Source organism: Sebastes umbrosus, chromosome 16 (genome assembly GCF_015220745.1).
Source record: "Sebastes umbrosus isolate fSebUmb1 chromosome 16, fSebUmb1.pri, whole genome shotgun sequence".
Classification (NCBI taxonomy): Eukaryota; Metazoa; Chordata; class Actinopteri; order Perciformes; family Sebastidae; genus Sebastes; species Sebastes umbrosus.
The window spans coordinates 340,480-361,659 of record NC_051284.1 but is presented as its reverse complement, the minus strand read 5'-3'; the positions used below and the strand labels follow the sequence as shown (position 1 = coordinate 361,659).

The 21,180-nt window shown below is 40.5% G+C and overlaps 2 protein-coding genes across 2 annotated transcripts in view; both read right to left on the bottom strand.

The window, feature by feature from the left end:
* syne3 (spectrin repeat containing, nuclear envelope family member 3) overlaps positions 1-6,538 on the bottom strand; it is a 70,986-nt gene extending 64,448 nt beyond the window's left edge. The window contains 2 exon segments of the mRNA XM_037796506.1: positions 3,426-3,583; positions 6,389-6,538. Of these exon segments, the coding sequence (XP_037652434.1) occupies positions 3,426-3,569 (144 nt within the window). The 5' untranslated portion in view covers positions 3,570-3,583; positions 6,389-6,538.
* Positions 6,539-18,628: 12,090 nt separating this feature from the next.
* The window catches only part of gabrr2a (gamma-aminobutyric acid type A receptor subunit rho2a), a 95,007-nt gene continuing 92,455 nt past the window's right edge, over positions 18,629-21,180 (bottom strand). Inside the window, 2 exon segments of the mRNA XM_037747184.1 lie at positions 18,629-18,811; positions 18,813-19,100. Of these exon segments, the coding sequence (XP_037603112.1) occupies positions 18,764-18,811; positions 18,813-19,100 (336 nt within the window). The 3' untranslated portion in view covers positions 18,629-18,763.

Below are 21,180 nucleotides of genomic sequence, written 5' to 3'. Positions count from 1 at the left end.
ACAGTCCTTCCTCCTGTCCTCCATCAGTCAGTAACAGTCATTCCTCCTGTCCTCTTGTCCTGTCTTCCATCAGTCAGTAACAGTCCTTCATCCTGTCCTCTGTCTTCCATCAGTCAGTAACAGTCCTTCCTCCTGTCCTCTGTCCTCATGTACTGTGTATTCCATCAGTAGTAACAGTCCTTCCTCCTGTCCTCTGTCCTCCTGTACTGTGTCTTCCATCAGTCAGTAACAGTCCTTCCTCCTGTCCTCTGTCTTTCATCAATCAGTAAAAGTCCTTTCTCCTGTCCTCTGTCTTTCATCCTGTCCTCTGCTGATGTCCCTCACTGCTGCATGTAACGTTAGGGCTGGTAGGGGTGGGGGTTCTTTGTCTCAGCCAGCTGATCAGTTTACCAGTCAGATACATGACAAACTAACCTGAACAGTGAGACTACACAGCCTACTGCCAACTCCTCTGTCCCCCCTGTCCTCCATCATTCAGTGACAGTCCTTCCTCCTGTCCTCTGTCTTCCTGTACTGTGTCTTCCATCAGTCAGTAACAGTCCTTCCTCCTGTCCTCTGTCCCCCTGTCCTGTCCTCCATCATTCAGTAACAGTCCTTCCTCCTGTCCTCTGTCTTCCATCAGTCAGTAACAGTCCTTCCTCCTGTCCTCTTGTCCTCTGTCTTCCATCAGTCAGTAACAGTCCTTCCTCCTGTCCTCTGTCCTCCTGTCCTCTGTCTTCCATCAGTCAGTAACAGTCCTTCTTCCTGTCCTCTGTCCTCCTGTCCTCTGTCTTCCATCAGTCAGTAACAGTCCTTCCTCCTGTCCTCTGCTGATGTCCCTCACTGCTGCATGTAACGTTAGGGCTGGTGGGGGGGGGGGGGGGGGGGGGGGGTTCTTTGTCTCAGCCAGCTGATCAGTTTACCAGTCAGATACATGACAAACTAACCTGAACAGTGAGACTACACAGCCTACTGCCAGCTTTAGTTTCAGTCTTGTGTAGCCGAGGGTTACGCTGCTCCTATACTTTATGAAGGTAATAAATGAATAACACGGAGCCTCCGTAGTCTGCAGCCTCGTCAATAACAGCACGTCACCGCTTCACGTCTTCCGTTCCTCCCTTCACAATAAACTCCCCGGACACAAACACTGAAACACTGAAACACTGAAACACGGCTTACTAGAGGAACTAAAGTCATTCACAACTCAACTAAATAACCTACACGTGTTTACAGTTAGCTGTTAGCCGCCGAGCTAGCGCGCTCTGCTTGTGTAAACAGCAGCGCTGGATGAGAGACAGCGGACAGAGCAGATTGAAACGTTGCTTTCCTCCATGTTTAACTGTTTCATCGCGTTTATGCTTGTTGAACAGGTGGAATAACTTATCTTGGCTTTACACTTGCAAAGTTTTATTGCACTTACAGACACGAGAGTAACGTCAACTCGTCTCTCCACCGCAGCCTCTCTGATCAGCTGTTCACTGACTGCGCTGTGTGTGTGCGTGTGTGTGTCTGTGTGTGTGTGTGGAGCTCCGACAAGGCCTATGAAAGGAGGCTGAGTCATGGCCAGACATGGCTCCGGGGGTATAACACATGCGCAGTGTAACTGAAGCTGCGGCCGTGCGTTATGATTGGTTCAATTTCGGAGAGGGCAGACCAGATTCTACTCAGCCTCCTTCCATAGGCTTTGCATAGCAGCTGCAGATTTAGCCCCGGAGCCCGTATGTACCTAGTACACCTATTATGCCCTGATATCGCGATTCAGTTTTTCATTTCGACGATGCATATCGTCATGTTTTTATATCGCAATATTTCGTGGCACGATATTTCGTCACACCCCTAGTAGTGTATATTCAACATTAAATAAATAAATAATACTCTCAAATGGTAAAATGACTGTGAGCTCATGAGCAGCTTTCTCACCCAACATGTATCATTACTGCTAATACTTCTCATTAACCCCATTCATTTCACTCTTCCTGTGTAACATCTTTCACAGAAGAGAATGTTGGAAGTAATTTCATTCTCAGTTCTCCTTAGATCTCATTTCTATTTGTATTATCAAGTAAGCTGCACTCATTTTAAAATCTAGTGTACTCTTTCTAGTTTCTCAGCATTACCGACCCTACCTTTAAGTTTCATTATCTTATGAACAAAAGATATATACATCCCACTTCATCATTTTGTAATTCCTGCAGAAATCTTCAAATGTCAAAAGTTTTTGATCCCAAATCACAGCATGGCTTTTTCTCTGGTGTTTCTCAAAGTCTTGGTGTTTTAATGTGGTATTTTGGAAGGATTATTGATCATTTTTATCAATTCTCCAGTGGTAAAAAATTGTTAAATTTAGCACCAAATCTGTGTAACAAATGGTATCAACACAAAAGTTCCTACAACAATTCAAGAGACATAATAGAGCATTTGTAATCATACACAATCACAATTAATTTTAATTAATTAATTCATGTTTTTTTCTGATTTATGACTAAAACAACTTGACACACAGTGCTGAGCTGCATCTCAAATGAATCCTCAGGTTCCCAGCTTTCAGATGATGTACACCACTTCTATGTGACATCTACTGTTGACCTGCTATCTCCCCCTAAAGACTCCCTTGCCCCGCCTAAAAAAGACAAAAAAATGTGTCTATGATACAGAGGGGGGGAGTGGAAAAGGTTAAAATATACAAAACACTGAAAACTGATGATGTGTACACACTATAACCTTTCAATTTTTAAAATGTATTTATTTATTTAAAATGTCAGACTATCTAAGGATCTTCAGACATTTGGTTTCTGGAGGTACTGTATAAGTACTGAGGTGTGTTTCATTCCCTTTCCTTTTCGGAAAATGACGGTGTCCATGATTTCTTAATTTGTTTGTATATCTACTGATATGTAAATAGAAATTGGTCACAAATAAAGGACCTCAGATACTGTACCCTGCTCAGAGACCAGAAGCTGCAGCTGTCCTCACTCTGGAGTTTAATCACAGAGTACTGAAGTAGCAGCGGGGTCAGAGGTGAAGGGTCAAACAGTAAGTTAAGGGGCAGTACACATGCCGTGTCTAAAAATGCGTGGAAAATGCCAGCTGTGCTGCTTTTTTTTCTTTTCAATGGGAAGTTGAGCTCCTGTCATGTCTGCTGTAACTAGGCAACCAAAATCTGTGTGCTGCGATGGCGATGATGATGAAGCTGCAGTAATTTAGCAGGAAGCCTCGCTGACTAAACTAAAGAAAATTAAAACAAAGACAAATGGATTTCCAACACCGGTAATCCCTCACAGTAGTTTTACTCCTGATTGTTAGTCTGGCTGAACTTTTAACTGGATGTTGTGTCGTCCTTGGTCAGAAAGGGTGAAGCCAGTAATAGAGTCTGTGGGACAGATCGTAAAGCTCTGGGTAGTCCTGAACTAAAAGTACACCATGTGTACAGCCCCTAGGTATCTCACCTCTGTCTCCCTGAGTCGGATCTCCAGGGCATCACGGGGCCCCTGGGTGTTGTCGTTGGCTTTCAGTCTCTCCTGGATGGCCCGCATCCAGGAGAGGGCCGCCTCCAGGCTCTCCATGAACTCCTGCTCCTCCTGCTGCGTCATGACCAGTCCCAGGCCTGAAAAGAAGAACAGGAGTCAGATTCTAGGTCAGCAGGCTCTTCATTTTAAAGGGGAACGTATTTACACATTTTGAACAAAAATGTTGTGTTACAAACTAGGAGCTTGAAGTTTGAAAAGACATGGGCATTTACATAGTAGGCATGGTCTAACAAAATGTTCATATAGGTTGCATCATTGGAAATGTAGGATCCAGTGTTTAGGGGAGTTTCTCCCATACCAGGGACTAAAAGTACAATGGAACGCCACTCAAAGTCGGAGTTCCTACTTGTAAACTCGGGGCGAATCCATCTACCCCGACTTCACTAGGACGCAGTTGTCTGACGTCACACAACAAAGCAACGTAAAGTATATCTACCTTTAAAACCTGTTCTGCATGTAAATTGATGTCAAAATACGTCACCAACGTTATTAGGTAGCTGGTTCCAGTACACAATCTGTGTGAGTGTGTCATGCGTCATTTTTCCTCCTCCGTTTCATTTATATATACATGGAGACTGCAGAATTCAATAGTGTTTACACTTGCCAAAGAAACATCAGTTTGTCACAGTCAGCCATGTTTTTTGTTTACGTTTTGGCATCGTGCATCTGGAACGCTTGGAGGTGGGAAGTTGGAAATTTCCACTGGGGAATTACGAGCTCCGACTTTGACTGGAACGCATAAAAGTAAGGATATCTCGGCTTCCGCTGTTTCGAGTTCGGCCACTGATCTAAGGTATAATGTTGAATCAACACCTCACTGATGGGACTTTTTTTGTATGTGTCCACCTCCTGTACTGTATATTATATTTCATACTTTTGGAAGAAATTTAAATAACTTGTCCCCTGTCTTGTTATGTGCATATTCAAGAACATGGTAATGGCACAATTCCAGGAATTCCGTCAACTGAAGCCAGTAAGGCATTGTGCAGAAACTTCAGTGTGCCCTCAGGAGAGGCTGCTGGAAGAAAACTTTGAGAGAACATAACTGGCAGAGGTAGTCATGAAATGAAGAGTGCAGTAAAACGTATGGCAGGGAGGAGATCTGGCACTGGAGGAGCACAAAGAGGCACCACATCATTTCTTATAGGGAAAATAAAATGCAGGCAGCATGACTCATTTCTCCCCACCACCACAACATTCCTTCTACCCAATATGTGCTTGTTTTGTCTCAGACTCTTGAAACTTGGTAGTATTTAGAAGTCCCTGTCCTCAGGGAAAGAGCATTTAAATCATTTCTTTATACTTAATCAAACTTTCTTGTGCTAATACTGATGAAGAGCTCGACTGCAGTTGTTTTTTGTCTTAATCAGATTTCTTTTTATCTAATGTTTTAATTTGTAATAGAATTGTGTCATCATTAATAGCATTGCATCTGGCAACTATAGTAGATGCAAGGTTCTTTATTTGTCATTTGTCAATTCCAGCAAAGCAGTCATTGGCAATATGCGCACATAAAATATGTATAAATACAAAAGGGGAAATCACACAAGTAATATCAAAAGCAAAATGATAATCAAAGGCATAAAATAGTGCAGTTAAAATAGATATAAACATAAGTAAACATAAAATAGTAATGTAAATATAAATTGACTGAGTTCATCTTTGCATGCAAACTCTTAATTAGAAACCAATACCGTGTTTTTGAGAATCAATACAGTATCACAAAACATTACATAGCGATATTCAATTTTTTTCCGATATTTTCTTACACCCCTAATAATGAGAAGAAATATATAGACACGGGTGTAAACAGGAATGGAGTGTGTAATAATGACAAGTAATATATATACACACAGGGGTGTAAACAGGAATGGAGTGTGTCATTATGACAAGTAATATACAGTATATACACACAGGGGTGTAAACAGGAATGTAGTGTGTAATAATGAGAAGTAATATATATATATCCACAGGGGTGTAAACAGGAATGGAGTGTGTCATAATGATAAGTACTAAATGTATTGGGAAATAAGCTATAATTTTTTTCTCCTTTTCACAATTCAAATGTGTTTTATATTCTCACCAGATTTAGTTTTAGGGGACAAGGCTGCCAACATGTGCTGCACTTAGCTCAGCAGCTAGCTACATTACTAGTACTAATTCAGAACCTGTAACGTTGCTTAGTTACCTTTCTCTCGCTTTCACACTTGAGTTCTCTCTTTCTGTACTTTTAACAAACTCACAACATATCAACAGATGCTATGGGGCCACTTTTAGTGACAACAGTTGAAACAAGAGGAACAACTGTAAACATGCGTTATAATAGCTCACTGTTGTCTCCATTTGAGAAGTGAACTGTTTAGTGAAACTGTAGCAGGTTAACCGTTAACCGGTGCGTGTGTGTGTGTGTGTGTGTGTGTGTGTGTTTGTGTGGAGTCGGTGAAGCACCTCCTCCCTCAGTTTGACAGCTCGTGCAGTAAACTCGCGCATTAACACTAACCTTAATCCAGGTCACTCACACGTGCCAGTGACGGCGGTAATATTATATATGAATATATTTGTTAACCGCTGAAACTGTCTACTTTATGGATAGACCTTCAGTCTGCTACTAACCACCTATATGCTCTGCTCATTTAGAGGTGAAGCTTCAACGTTAGGACCTGGTATCCGGTAAATCTCCGCGGTCACATAACACAACAAACCCATATGAGTGAGACGTCCACCTCCGCAGCTCATTCTAGTCCTGTCATAGAATGTAGAAGTGTCGTAAACACGAGAGACTCCGGGGAGTTCAACCGTCGGTATGTAGCAGTAGGCCTGTTATCATGAAGCTAGCTCAACTAGCTGCTCAAGTACGGCTTTCTAACCCTCAAAACACTCACGGCTTCGTGTTCATCAGGTGTGATCAGCCGCTGGTGTGAACGCTGCCCTCCGCTGTGTCCCGCTGTGTACACTGTACAGTGAAGTTGTGGCATACAGGAAGTAGAGCCGAGGGGCACTGGGGGGGCGGGAGTCAATGCTGCATTCAAAGACTCCTTGTAAACTATAGTACGAGCCGAGACTACAACAGAAATGCAACCTTCGTTTATTATTAAACAAAACTTACAGAGAAACTGACAAAACACAATACAATATGTTTCAAATGGAATGAAAATAGCAACAACTAAACGATAACACATGCATGTCGGCGCTTCCTTAAAGAATGAAACAAAGGTGCTTGCAGGTGCACATTACACTGCAAAAATAGGATGAAAAAGTATATTCTTATCCATTTTTACTTTAAACTTAATATGATCAAATAAGAGATACATTGGAAAAATATTGCACCTATAGTAACAAGATTGTTTGAGCTACACTAATGTGTGATTTCACATGTTTTACCACAAAGTATTTATATTAAGGATTCATAAATCTATAGAAAGGATTCATATTTTCCATGTCAGTCATTTTGGATTGATGAATATATTCTCCTAAAATAATGTCCCAATAACTTACTAAATTAAATAATAGCCATCATAGAAGCTTCCTCCAATAATAAACTAAAAACAGCAGTAGTATACAGTAAAAGGTGTAAACAAAACTGAAGAAAATATATATATATATATATATTTTTTTTTAATTTATTTACTTATACAATTTGTTATGGGTTATAAATTGTGTAAAATCCCACGGTGAATGGTAACCTTAGTTATTATATGTATGTCCTCACAAATAAATAATAGTTGTGCTTTATTAAACATTTATAGGCTAGCCAATTGGGAAGGTTCTGCAGGAAACCAAGTGATGCCTTCATGTCCTTAGAGCACCAGCTATCCATTTTCTTTTTACAGAAATTGTAATATTTTTAATTCTACAATTTATCTCTCTCCTGAAAAGGTGGAAATACAGACAGTTTTAGTTATCTGTGATCATATTTATTTATGTCATGCCATTTTTAACTAACCTAAATTAACATTAAAATGGGAGGAAAGAGCTCCCAAAATAAACACAAGAACAGGCAAACTTCAAACACAAGAGTGCTTCATGAGACCACAAAGGCTTTCAATGAGCATATTTATTTATTCATCTATTTTTCTTCTCTTTAAATCTAGTTTCAACTCACACTGTATTTCAGTATTTCTGGCAGTTCACTTCAAACTCATACTAAATTCCACTCATTGTGTATCTCAGTGTTTCCGGCAGCACATGAACTCAGCAGCAGACCAGCTTGAACCAGAGGAAGGAAACAGATCCAGAGCAGCTGCTGGCTCAGAGCTCAGAGCCTCACACATCACTGATTCAAACTGCAGGCTGCATCTCACAAGTTTGTTCCTATTGGTGGAAAAAACAGCAACCACCCAGTTTCCAGTCAGCCTATCAGAATTTACCCTGGGTTTAAATTACAAATACATAGTAAACTCCTCATGGAATAGATTTTTTAGATCACCATTGACAACATGCTACAACAATGGATATTACTAGATTACATATCAATTTGCAGTACTTGGCAGTAGTCTATGCATATATCAAACAACAGTTATTTGCTGGCATTTATTATCAGGTTAAATTGATTAGTATAAGGTCAATGGATCATCTGGAGTAACTGTATCTCAAAATGTTGGCAAATAACCACTAGTAATATGTGTGAACTGACCCTTTAAGACAGTGAATTTATTCTAACTTGTGTCTCCAAACAGCAAAGAAGAAGACAGAGATGTATTGTTAAACAGCATGCAATGTGACTGCCCTCCAGTCACATCTGTCTCCTTCCTTTTCTATCTATGGAAATCACAAACCGTCCCAACAGACAACTTATTCAAATTGCTGCTGGCATGCAGCCAAACTAAAGTTTATGTAAGGTCAAGTTGGAACTGAATACAAATGTCTGCTGCTTTATTTCAGGGTGGCTTTAGTTCGTTTATTAGAGTTGGCTTACCACATTTAGATAGGTTTTTAATAAACTATTACATTATTTTACAATGTTGATTTTGGTTTAGTTAAATTTTTTTTGGTAGGGGTGCTATTTCTCTATGTATTAACAACAGTGAATTCTTTTGTGCATGCTTTTACATTTAATACTCACCTCAATGGCTTTCACATTGGGACACTTTTTTTTAACCCTACATATAATGCAATTTATTTATTTTTTATTTCATAATAAAAAATGTCCCAACACTTTTATTTGATGACACTTTTTATTTCATAATGTCACTGTACATGACAGTTTCGTAGTCACCGTCCTCTCACCTTTCAGCCAATCACATGCCCCCTAGCAAGCTCAACAACTGCTACCAGAATTAGCTAGCCAGTTAGCTCCTGTTGGCTAGAGCAACACCAATGCTAAAGTCATTCTATACTATCTAGCTGCTGCTGTAAATGAACACACAACACAGACACAAAAAACCTCCACATTCACTTTTATTTGTTTAGCTTAACAAGACTGCACATGCTACTTCTATACCTTGTTAGCTAGGCGTGGTTGTGAGCTTGTTTAACGCTGTTACCTGCAGTAGCTACTGTACTGTTGGTTAGAGCATCCACAGAGAAAGACTGTATTTTTGCTCTTCACAGAGTTGTCTTTCTCTTGGCTGCCAAGGTTAGTCTGAATGTTAGCTGCTGCCGTTAACACTGGGCTCTTCACTTTGAACCAGCGTAATAATCCAAGCAAACAACCTAACCTCCAGTTAGCTGGCTAGGTAGGTATGTGCAGCCTTGTTAAGCTAAATAAAGGGAGCGGTTTGGTTAGCCTACAGTGTCTGTGTGCTGTGTTAACTTACACCAGCAGCAGGTAGTTTTTGTATTCAGAAGGCTTAAGAGGCTGGGGGCATGGGATTGGCTGAAAGGTTGGAGACGGTGACAACATCACTATCTTGAAAAGGGACATCATGGAATAAAATGGGACATCAAATAAGAGTGTCATTGGGAAATGAAAACAAATCTTTTCAAGGCCTCATGTCTCAGCAGTAATAGTTTGAGTCTAGGGTGCTTAAAAAACATATTACAATTATCATATAAATACAGGTAAATACATGAAATTTGACTTCTGCATTTAACCCATCCTATAAGCATTAGTAGCAGTGGGCTGCTGTGAAGCAACCGGAGAGCAACTTGAGGTTCAATGTCTTGCTCAAGGACACTTAGACATGTGGACAGTAGGAGTTGGGTATCAAACCCACAACCTTCTGATTAAAGGACAACCCAGTCAACCCACTGAGCCACAGCTGTCGCCTTCCAAAGCTGGTCTGTGGTGTTAGATGTGAATGTCCTGCCCACTGACACCTGGATGATGACCTCTGACCTCTTCCCAGTTGATGCTGGGACTGGTTTGATCTTTAATGCTTGTGTCTAGAAGGTAAACCACAAGTTGTGAAAACATGAAAAAACTCTCATGAGACTCATTGCCCGATGACCTTTCCTAACCTTAACCATTCGAGGTCAACTTTTTATATTTGTGAGGTTTTGTTTTTAAGATTTTTATCTTCAGTAGGTGTCTGTGGGCTAGGAGCTGAGAGCCACAGAATGTATTGAGAGACAGACTAATACATTGTTGGTTTTTGTTCTTTTCATGGAATTTGATTGCCATGGAAGATTACTGTTCATCAGAGAATAGGCTTTTCCCATTTTTGTACAGTCCTTGAGCTTTCCTCTCCCAGCATCATAAAATCAGCTGCGTTTTGTAACTGAAATGGAGAAAACACACCTTAACAGATTCAGCATGACCCTCTTCACTTCAATCAGTAACACATTCTACATCAACTGTGAATATAATCTCAAAAAAGAAAAAAGAAAATAAATAATCTAAACTGGATGTCTAAGACTCAATAACCAGGTCTGCTAAAATGTCAGTAGATTCAATTTGGGATTCAATTTGAATTTAGATTCAATTTGAGGATGATCGAGTCCATCCTCACCTCCTCCATCACCGTCTGGTTCGCCGCTGCCACCGCCAAGGACAAGGCCAGGCTGCAGCGGGTCATCCGTGCTGCAGAGAGGGCGATTGGCTGCAACCTTCCCTCCCTCCAGGAGCTGTACACCTCCAGGACCTTAAGGAGGGTAGGGAAGATTGTGGCCAACCCCTCCCATCCCAGACACCATCTATTTCAGACTTTACCATCTGGCAGGAGATTAAGGTCCATCAGGACCAAAACCTCACGCCACAAAAAAACGTTTTTTCCCCATGGCAGTGGGGCTCTCCAACAGCCCATCCGCCCCCCTGTGACTGTCTCTCCCTCACATACACACCACTGCCCCCCCCCCCCTGCCGACACTGACTCTCCCCCTCTCTCAATATTTGCACTATCTGTTTACATCTGTTTATAGCTTATTTTGTAAATTGTACATTTTATTTTATTCTTATTTTATTCTACGTTTTTTATCTATTCTTTGTAATTATACTGTTTGACTGCACCAAAAAAGCCAAAGAAAATTCCTAGTGTATACCCCTTACACCTGGCAATAAACACCTTTCTGATTCTGATTCTGATTCTGATTCCCAGCATGTAGAGTAGGTGTGATGACTGACTTACAAGTCAGAAAGTGAGTAGCTTCTCCTTTTCGCATTCAGCTCGCCCACAAGCACTTTTATTTCCGAGGCATATGTATTCAGGTGATACATATTCATGAGCACCTGTTTGTGCCTTTCTGCTGTTCCACATATAGGGCACTGAGATGCTGTCAGAAGCTCCGCTGTGTCATAATGTCAAGCAACATCACACTTGGTCAGCTTCCATCCCAGAGCTGGATGGTAGTGCCACCTTGGCTCAGAAAGTGGTGACTTCTTCATGCATTCCTTTTCTTCTGCCAAGTAAACCATGTGTTTCCTTGCACTGTTTCACAAATAAGCTTTGCATATCTCTGTAAATTGTCTGCCTTCACAATCAGGACTCTATTTTCAACAACCCATACATAAAATGGTCCAAGAAATGCATCAAGCCTTCTACTCAATGCCAGTTACCAATGTATGTCTATATAAAGAAGGGATTGAGGCTTTATCTGTTTGCGGTGTTCTGTTTTGCAAATAAGAGTAGTCCTGTTATCATGCTTAGTGGTGGGTTGGATCAAGCCTGTGAAGTCACTATCTATCGCCGAATGAGGTAACACAATGGTGATCGAGCCTATGACCCACTGATGAAAGTGGGCCACAGGATCAGATCTGGCCTGAGACTGGTTGTGATGATCTCCTGTGGAAAGGTGAGCTTTCGTCTAGAATTAAACCAGTGGTTTCCACATTCGAGGCTGGGATAAGTTGTGTGTATGTTGTAAACATTAACGATCATGCTGTGTGTGAAAAAAAACACTGCTTTTTCTGCACAACCAACCCGGTCTCACGTGAAGGCGTATAAATACCACGACATTATACGGACATTCCACATTATGAGTATGCATTTTAGCGTTTTCGACTTAGATTTAGGCAAGAACACCACTTAGTTAGAGTAAGGGAAAACATCATGGTTGGGCTTAAAATACGTAAGTAAACTAAGTAAAACATGTACAGAAACAATTACGGAAAACACATCACAAACAAACAAACAAAAGTCACTAACATAACTTACAAAACAAACACCTGTCAACAACGGTCTCGAAGACGGGACTGCTGGTTAAAAGTCTGGTGTTTGTTGGGCCCATCCACCTCTTCACCCACCCAACATAAGAGGTCTTTCTTGCTTTTTATACTTTGTCACTAACTTTTACCGTAGCATTTGTACGCGGATGTGTTTACATTGCAGTGTAATTACACACGAAAATCAAGAAAAGCATACTTATTGCACACTTAACGCCTTGCGCATTATCGTGGCATTTATACGCCTTTTAGTGCGAATGAGCTGGCTCAACATTAACTTGTATGTGTCTGCTTGGATTTGAAAGTTTGTTCTCTGCCCCCTCCCCAACAGTGATGAAGTAGGTCTATGCATGCTTTAAATAAAGGCATTAGATCAGTTAAACCCTAATTGTCCCAAAGCTCCAAGTCTCACCACACACCCACTCTGCAGAAATGATTACTTATTTGGACAGGAGATGAAAGATTTGCATGCAGCTGTCAGCAGCTTGGCAGTGTGATGAGCAAACCTGAAAAAAGCTGAATTGGAAATGCATTCTCCACATCAGCCTTGGTGTGTGGCAAGGTCGGAAACTTTGAAACAGCCATTTGTCAGCACCCGACAAAAAATAATCTCAAATGTTTTTAGGATATATCCCTTTTGTCCATTTAGCATCCCAATATACAGTACATCAGACCGGCAATACTTCATCCAGGGTAGGCTCTCATGACCACGCCCCCTTTTGGGGGAAACAATCCTGTGTCACTCATAGACGGTAACAGAGTAAACAGAAGAAGTTGAAACATGTCTCCAAACTTCTACTTTAACAAAGCTATGCTGTGGAGTTGCTGTGTAGCTGGTTGCACCAACCTGCATGGCTTTATGGCTCCAAGCTATAGTCCAGACCAGCATGGCTTTATGGCTCCAGGCTATAGACCAGACCAGCATGGCTTTATGGCTCCAAGTTATAGACCAGACCAGCATGGCGTCCTCTCCGAGGCTGCGCTCCCTTTTAGGAGAAAGAAACTCACTGTCACAGGAGAGAAAATGATGAAAAGCTGTTGTGTAGCAGGTTAACGAGGCTTTCATACTGACATCTGAGGCTCTTACGATACGTGAATATTCACTGTCAGTGTGCTAAATGGATGAATGATGCTGGTGACAGTGACTAGCATGGCTAGCTAACGTTAGCTTGAGTAATACAGTCATACATTAATGTTATAGCAGCATCATAATGTCGTCTCCAACTAAATCTCAGCCTATAGATCAAACAGTTGGTTATTAACACGTTGGTTATTTACAGACAATACTTAGCCTAACAGGGTTCAATCAGATATGTAGAGATGTCTGGATCAGGAATATCCTCCACTGTGTTGGACGGGGGAAGACTGAAGGGACATGGTGGAGATCAACCTTCATTTATTAAGGTATCATGAACGCTCAGGTTCAAGCAAAGTCGCAAAATAATTATTAGACGTGTATAAAACAAACGTTTGTATAACAAGAGATGAATGCATATGAACTTGTCAAAATTAAGAAACATATGTCAGATTGCATTGAAGTCTATGGGATCTTCGGCCTTGACTCTTTGCGAAGTACCCGTATGTGCCGGTCTGATGTATTAGGTTTGGAACCTGAAACGTAGCACTGTAAAAGTACCGGCAGAAAGTACTATGAATAGAATGGAAATGTTTCTAAATCAAAGGCATACTTAGTTCATCATAATTCCATTTAATGTCCCCTGATAAATACATTATAACATTCTTTAATGTCAGTAGCAACTCATGAATGCTTACAGTGAAAGGCCTACAGAACATTTCAACCACAGGCTTCATGTTTAATGAGATAGGAACAGCTTCCAAAATAGTTTTATAAATGTGCATACTGTGACAGTAAAGCTTTACTGTGGACATCAAATATTATCAATCAAATGTTATCAAATTTTCAGTTGAGCAATACTCAACTGTCAATAAATGTCATCATCAGATGCTGTTATTTGACAGAACCAGTCACGGCTGTATTAGAATAAATGAGACATATGGCAGTTTGGTTGATCTAGAAATGGCTACACTAATATACAAAATCATTTGATTTTTTTTTTTTAAAAGCTTATAAATATTTTACATTGTTACAATACATTAGCACAACCAGTATATTTCAAATGTCACTTTAATATAATATGAATACATTATTATTGTTATATTTTTTGGGGTCTAAAAGAACTGTGTACATTACCTTGGCTTCAAATGATTTTTTCTTTTTTTACTTCACACATGTATGACTCCAGAAAATGTATGGCTCTTTACAATTTACCTGTATAATTTCACAATTTGTACCACCTCATGAAAATGTTACGTTGTGCATGTTAGTTACTTTCCTGGCTTTAACTGATATTTTTTCACATTTCACTTTGATAGAACTGCATTGGCCATGAGGTGCAAAACAGAACATGTCAACACAGTCGGGCAGTGCAGTGGCTCTGTGCAGCAATGAGGTCCTGGGTTTGAATCCACAGGTCAGTCATGACCTTACCCTCTGCAAGGTAAGTGGTTATAGAAAATTAATGGATAAAAATAAATTGAACATTTGTTTTTTTTGACAACACAACATTGAAAAAAAACATGACTTTTCAGAAAACATGACACAAGAAACCAGAAGATGTAGCTGCTATCTTTTTCATACTTAGAGGTGCAATGCGTAAGATCTGGCCAGAATTATAATTTAAAACATTCAAATAATTGACTTACATTATCAACCGAATGTGAAGAGGTCACAGGGCTACTGATATTAGCATGCTAACCAGCTAGCCCCGGCCCGTCCTGTCAAACAAACACAAGACTTTCAATCAGCAAACTTTCTGTTGCTGCCGTTACACAGACCACAGCTGCCAACTGAAGCTCCGTCCCCTCCACCGCAAGCTCCCGCCCCGGCGAAGCAGTCCTCCCTTCAGTGGGGAAGACGAAAGGGAAAAAATAAGTCGTTCCCTCGTCAGTGCCCCCCCCCCCCCCCCCCCCCCCCCCCGGACACAAGCCAATACACTATCAAGAGTATCGACCGTACAGCCCCCAGTTAGTGGCACAGTCAACACAATGCAGGCTGATGCAGATAGCAGCGTTATTTTGACCAGCTCTCAGATTTTCAGCAGTTTGGTTTAATTTTGCGTATTCTTGCCCTGCTGTTAGTTAGTAGTTGGCTTTTTGTTTAAAACTGATGACTGTAAACTTAGATTGTATGAATCCAGTAGTAGAGGTCAAATGCTGCCCCCTATCTCTTTGGAGCATGTGGCTACATGTTACACATTGCACCTTTAATGCACTGAACTTGTTTTCATATTGTTTGATTCATCTTCATCAAATACTGTCAGTGCTCTCAAGATCAATTGCAGTGAATTGCCAAAGGGATTATTTGAATAAACAGTCAAGTCTGGCAGTGAATACAACTTTAAATACACACACACCTGGCTTAATTTAAACAGCAACAGTTAATTCTGCTACTGAAATGGGATACTTTTTGGTAGATACCAATGGCCAGGGTGAGCTTGTTTTCCTACAATCCTCACAGGTGACCACCCTGCTACAGCAACAGGCTTCTGTAGGTATTCTTACACATTGTGGACAAACTAGTCCTTATCTCACCACAGTATCTTAAAGTAAACAAAGTTTGACAAGTGGAACCACATTACAGACTGTAATTTCAGTCCATGGGGGGTGCACAAAACACAATAAATGAGCTTGTCCTAATTCCAGCTTCTTGTAGCCATCACAGACTATCATCAACATCCAATGTCAAAATGGGAAAAATAGAATCTGACCTTTCTAGTTTGTAAAACATGTCTCTAAAATGTGTTTTCAAAAGTTTTGTGTTTTTTTAAAATGCTGATGTGTTGTTTTTTTTTTTCAAATGTGTTGAATAAAAGTGTATTGACTAAAATGTACTTTCTGATTTCAAGTTTTATGAACTAGATGTGGGCCGCACAGTGGTGCAGTGGTTATCACTGTTGCCTCAAAGCAAGAGGGTTGCAGGTTTGAATCCGGTTTGGGGTCCTTCTGTGTGGAGTTAGCATGTTCTCCCCGTGTTAGCCTGGATTTTCTCTGGGTTCTCAGGTTTCCTCCCACAGTCCAAAGACATGCAGGTTAAGATCATTGTTGACTCTAAATTGCCTGTACGTGTGAATGGTTGTCTGTCTTTATGTGTCAGATCTGTGATAGTCTGGCGACCTGTACCCCGCCTTCACCCAATGTCAGCTGGGATCGGGTCCAGCACCCCCGCGACCCTGAATAGGATTCGGGTTACGGATAATGAATGAATGAACTGCAATTTGCTTCAGTTTTGTTCATGTATTTTCTGAAATCTTGAGTTTTAGCACCTCTGGGCCACCACATATCTAGCCAAAGTGCTGTCCCTGTTCCACCATCTTCGACCAGACATGGATTTTCTTACGGATAGTTTCTGTCATCGGTCTTTCAAAAAAACTGAAAAGTATCTGTTACTGGACTGGTTAGTAAAACTTGAGCACCTCATCCACAGAGATGATGATTAGTTAAAACAATGATTAGTTTGTTGGCCTTTACATTTTCCATACATGGTCATTTATCTTTGTTGAGCAGATACTCATGGACACCCCAGTAATGTGTTTCAGCTTTTCAGTGTTAATGATGCAAGAAGCCTTAAATTAAGTATGAATTCCCAAATGACAACCACGGTTGTCAGCATAGTCAACTGTGTTCATTACTGCTTACGTAGATTCACTACCTACTTTAGCCCATAAACAACCCAGTCGCCAGAAAAAATGTTGGCATTGTACGTTTCGGGATACATTGAATGTCAACGTTTCTGAACCAAACCAAGTTTCTTAAATACATTTCATAACAGCCTCGTATCACACTTGCAGAAACACACAATGTCACAGGGTTAATGTTATCAGGCGTTTGATTAGGTTTAGGCAAAAAAAGTACTACTAGATTAGAACAAACATCATGGTTTGTGTTAAAATATTAACGTACAACTGTAATGTAGCATAACGTAATGCAGCGTAACGCAACGCAGCGCAATGCAGCGCAGCACAACGCAGCGCAGCGCAAAGCAACGCAACGCAACGCAACGCAACACAGCGCAGCGCAGCGCAGCGCAACGCAACGCAACGCAACGCAACGCAACGCAACGCAACGCAACGTAATGGTTGTTACGTTACAGGTGTTACGTTACGGTTGTTTTGTGATGTTATGTATGTTACGTGTCAACCGGAACGTAACCATGAAAAACAACATAAACGTACAATTCCAAAATTTTTGTCCTGGCGACTGGGCTGCTATAAATCATATGCAAACCCTCTAATTGAGACTTGGGTCACTGTTATTTCTTTTAATGAGATTAAATTAGTCAAAACAAGTATTACAATGATAGCTTAGATCAGTTACCAGCTACATCAACTGGGTAAGCGCGTTTTCACACTATGAGAAGTCACCACTCGAATTTCTAAAGAAGTTCAGGCAAACTCAATGTTCTGCCTGAGAAGTGCAACATGGACAAGAAAGCTGATTCCAGTGTCCCAAATCTGCACTTAACTTTTATTTCAAAAACAAAAAGGATCAATCTTAAATGATATTGAATGAATGGCTGCATTCAGTGGGGTTGCTGTTAAGTTCTGAAGTTGTTTTATTAAGCTAGCTTTTGTTCGTTAGAACTGTTTGCCAACAAGGATTAAATGACTACAGTGACCTTAGGAGAAAATGTCCCACTAAGGCAATTAGCAATAATTAAGATGCTCCTTTAAGTAATCCAGTGTTGTGTTGTGCAAACTACCTTGCTGCGAAAGTTTACAGTAGCAAGAGGCCAGTTTATCAAAAAGTCATTGTAGTCTTATAGAACAGCATAACCATATCAGAACTAATACGGTGAAAAATACACAATTTGCATGTTCAGTGCTACGGAAGTTGAGATTGGTCATGATGGCCAATATTTTTTTAGGCCTGTTATCTCAAGATCATCACTGAAATATCAAATTTCCTCAAGAGATCAAGTGTTGCTGAAGATAGTTATCCTATAGATGTTCATTTTTGCTCTGTTCCCTCTGAGGGTGTCTCTATAAGTGCGCTTCCATCCATCTGCATTTTTGAGCATTAAAAAAAACCTGTGTATAGCGATGAGGAGACTAACGTTCCTCAAATTAATACATGAAGCAAACAGAAATGTTCCATTTCCTACATGGTTTTCCATCATTTCAGATTTGACCAGTGCTCATTTAATTATGTCACGTTGAGCCATTTTCTTTCGCAATAATATGGTAATGGCACCTGACTGAAGCATTAGTGCAATAAATAACTTTTTCTATTGACGAGAAATTAGCGCTACCTTTGGATAGACTTGACTTATATGTCAAGGTAGAGAGAAATGATTAATTGATGAAAAAGAGCTTTTCCACAGCAGATGACAGTTAATGAAGCTGAAACAGACTGAGAATTAGCATCAGTAGTTTAAAAGCAGCATTCAAATGATTATTTTCTTTGTTTATAGTTTAGAGCGCTAATGAACATTCAAATTGCTGCATGAGGGAAAAAAATAAATAAATCAAGAGAGTACTCAATCAATCCCAAAGTCTCAATGCTGAATTTTTGCAGAACTTGCACTTTGCAGAGCCAGACATACAGGACAACAGCACCCTCAGAATTAGTGTCCCATTCTGATGCAGCATATACGTATATGTCACTGTCTCTGGCCTCAGTCCACACTCAGGAGTGTCTTTCAGCAGTAGACGGACCAGTAGATAAGGTTGAAGAAGATGTACGAACCCAGGGAAAAACATCCGGGAGTATTTGTCAATGGCGTGCGTGTTCTGGATGATGTTGAGGCCACGCAGGCTCTTCTTCTTCTTGGTGGTGGTTGACTCGCTGCTCACGGACAGATGGACCACCATGTGTTCAGGTTTCTCTGGAACCTCGTGCAGCTCCTCCTGCTCCTCCTCCGGCACCATGGGCTCCTCGGTGTAGCCGGCCAGGCTGTTGGTGTCGGCCTCGCTGTAGGTGCCATCCAACATGGTCATAGTTCGCGTCTGGGAGATCCCGCAGGTGCAGGGCAGTGACTGGCAGGGAGAAATATACAATAGAATCATTATTGGAATTTTAATTGGATTACACCAAAGTTTAGGGAGATTTAAGGCAACCTGAGCCTGAAGTGTTCAAATAAGAAATCAAAACCCATCAGTGGCCTGAGTAGATGGTTGACTTTGGTAATCCATGCTAAGAACTTTTTTTCCCTGCTTATCATGGGTGATTGTTAACTTGTTGGTTTCTCCAACACTCTGGTCCAGAGCAAGAATTCTCAACAACCACAGGCAGAAATACTGCAAAATTTGATATTAATTTCACTGATAATCCTTTTTAACTGAGTTGACCAATGGGCCCATCATTTAACACCACCATTAGATGACCCCCCTGACTTTTCCTGGAATGAAATAGTTCCCAAACCTTTTAGACTGGGACCTCTTCAAACCATCGCCACTGTCTATACGTATATGTCTATGGGTTGTGACCCAATCAACCAGTTTATGAACCTTGTATGAATTTATAACCGTTGCATACACACCAAACTGGGCCTAAAGGAGGTGTACGCCACTTCCCATGCAAAGGTTGTGATCTATAAAAATAAACTTGATGGGAAATTGCTGACGCAGATTGAGAGGTGAAGCCAGATTGTAGAAATAAAATGTGTGAGAGGCATCATAATGATGCCTCTCACACCTCACAAGTTACTTATAGATCCACTTTATCATAAACATTCAAACCAGCAGTGTAATTTGTGCTAATGAGCCATAACTATTATATATATAATATAGCCATTCAAATGTAAAATATATAAGCCACCTCAAATCTCTAATCAAATTCTGCTTTCAACAGCGCTGTCTCAGCATCACATATCTGACTGTGCTGTCAGGCACACAGAGCACACTGGAGACACCGCGGTGGTTTCCCAGAGTATAGTATGCATGTATATATATGTATATATATATCTATATATAGAGATATATAGATATATATATATATGTATATGTATTTGGGTTTCCAGTGATGATAGCTCGGGTGTGCCCTTGCCCCGACCAGAAGCAGACACACTCTGACGATGGAATGCAATATTTTTTTTTCCCTCTGCCTTTAGATCTGACCACGTTTTTTTTTTTTAATTTCAGGTACTGCCCTGTTTGATGAACTCACTGCATTAACCACCCGCTGCATTTTCTTCTGTTTATGACCCTGCTGCTGTGGCTGCTAGAGTTGGGCCGGTTAAAATTGGTAACTCTTCATTTTACAGGTCTGCAAATTTCATGGTAATTATGTGATAATTAGCAGGTAACCTATTATAAATTTCTTTGGAATTACTGCCAAATTACCCCAATATTTACCTCAACATGTATCGAAAATGACTATATTATAATAATTATATACTGACATTGCATATAATGGTTAAAATAGGGCCCTTAGGCTTGAGAAACGTCTGTGCGCTGCTCTTCATCGGAGGTGGAAAACCAAAACTAATAGAAGACACTTGTGATCAGGCACACATCTCACCGTTGTGTGACTTATTGTCTACAGATGTAACCTGGTAGCTGATGTCATGATTGAGGGAGTTTTTTTTAAGACATTTCAAAGAACTTATTTGCTATTAAATTAAATGTATTTTTATATCATTAAATGTATTAAATAATTTATCAGTTATTGGGAAATACCTGATATAATTATTAAATAATGTTTATAATAAAGTAATTTTCGATAAATGTTGAGGTAAATATTGGGGGTAATTTGGAAGTAATTCCCAAAAAAATTCTAATAGGTTACTTGCTAATTATCACTTAATTACCATGAAATTTGCGGAGCTGTAAAATGAACTGTTTCCTAAATATTTTCCAAACTGGTTTGATATTAAGGCACAACACCGGACCGGACTGTCAAACCAAATTTTATCGCTAGGTGTTGACTCAGCAGCCACTCCACCAGAACTCATAGGAGTGGCTTGACACTAAAATGAGAACAGCTGATCCACTTTAACAGCCCACCTTAAGTGAGCCTGGGCCGAAGTTGTCAGTAGCTTCGGGGCTAACCCTCTTCACTTTAACCAGCAGGTGGCCAGCAGGACACGGGATCTTGGCTTGGGTCTTGAGGAATTGT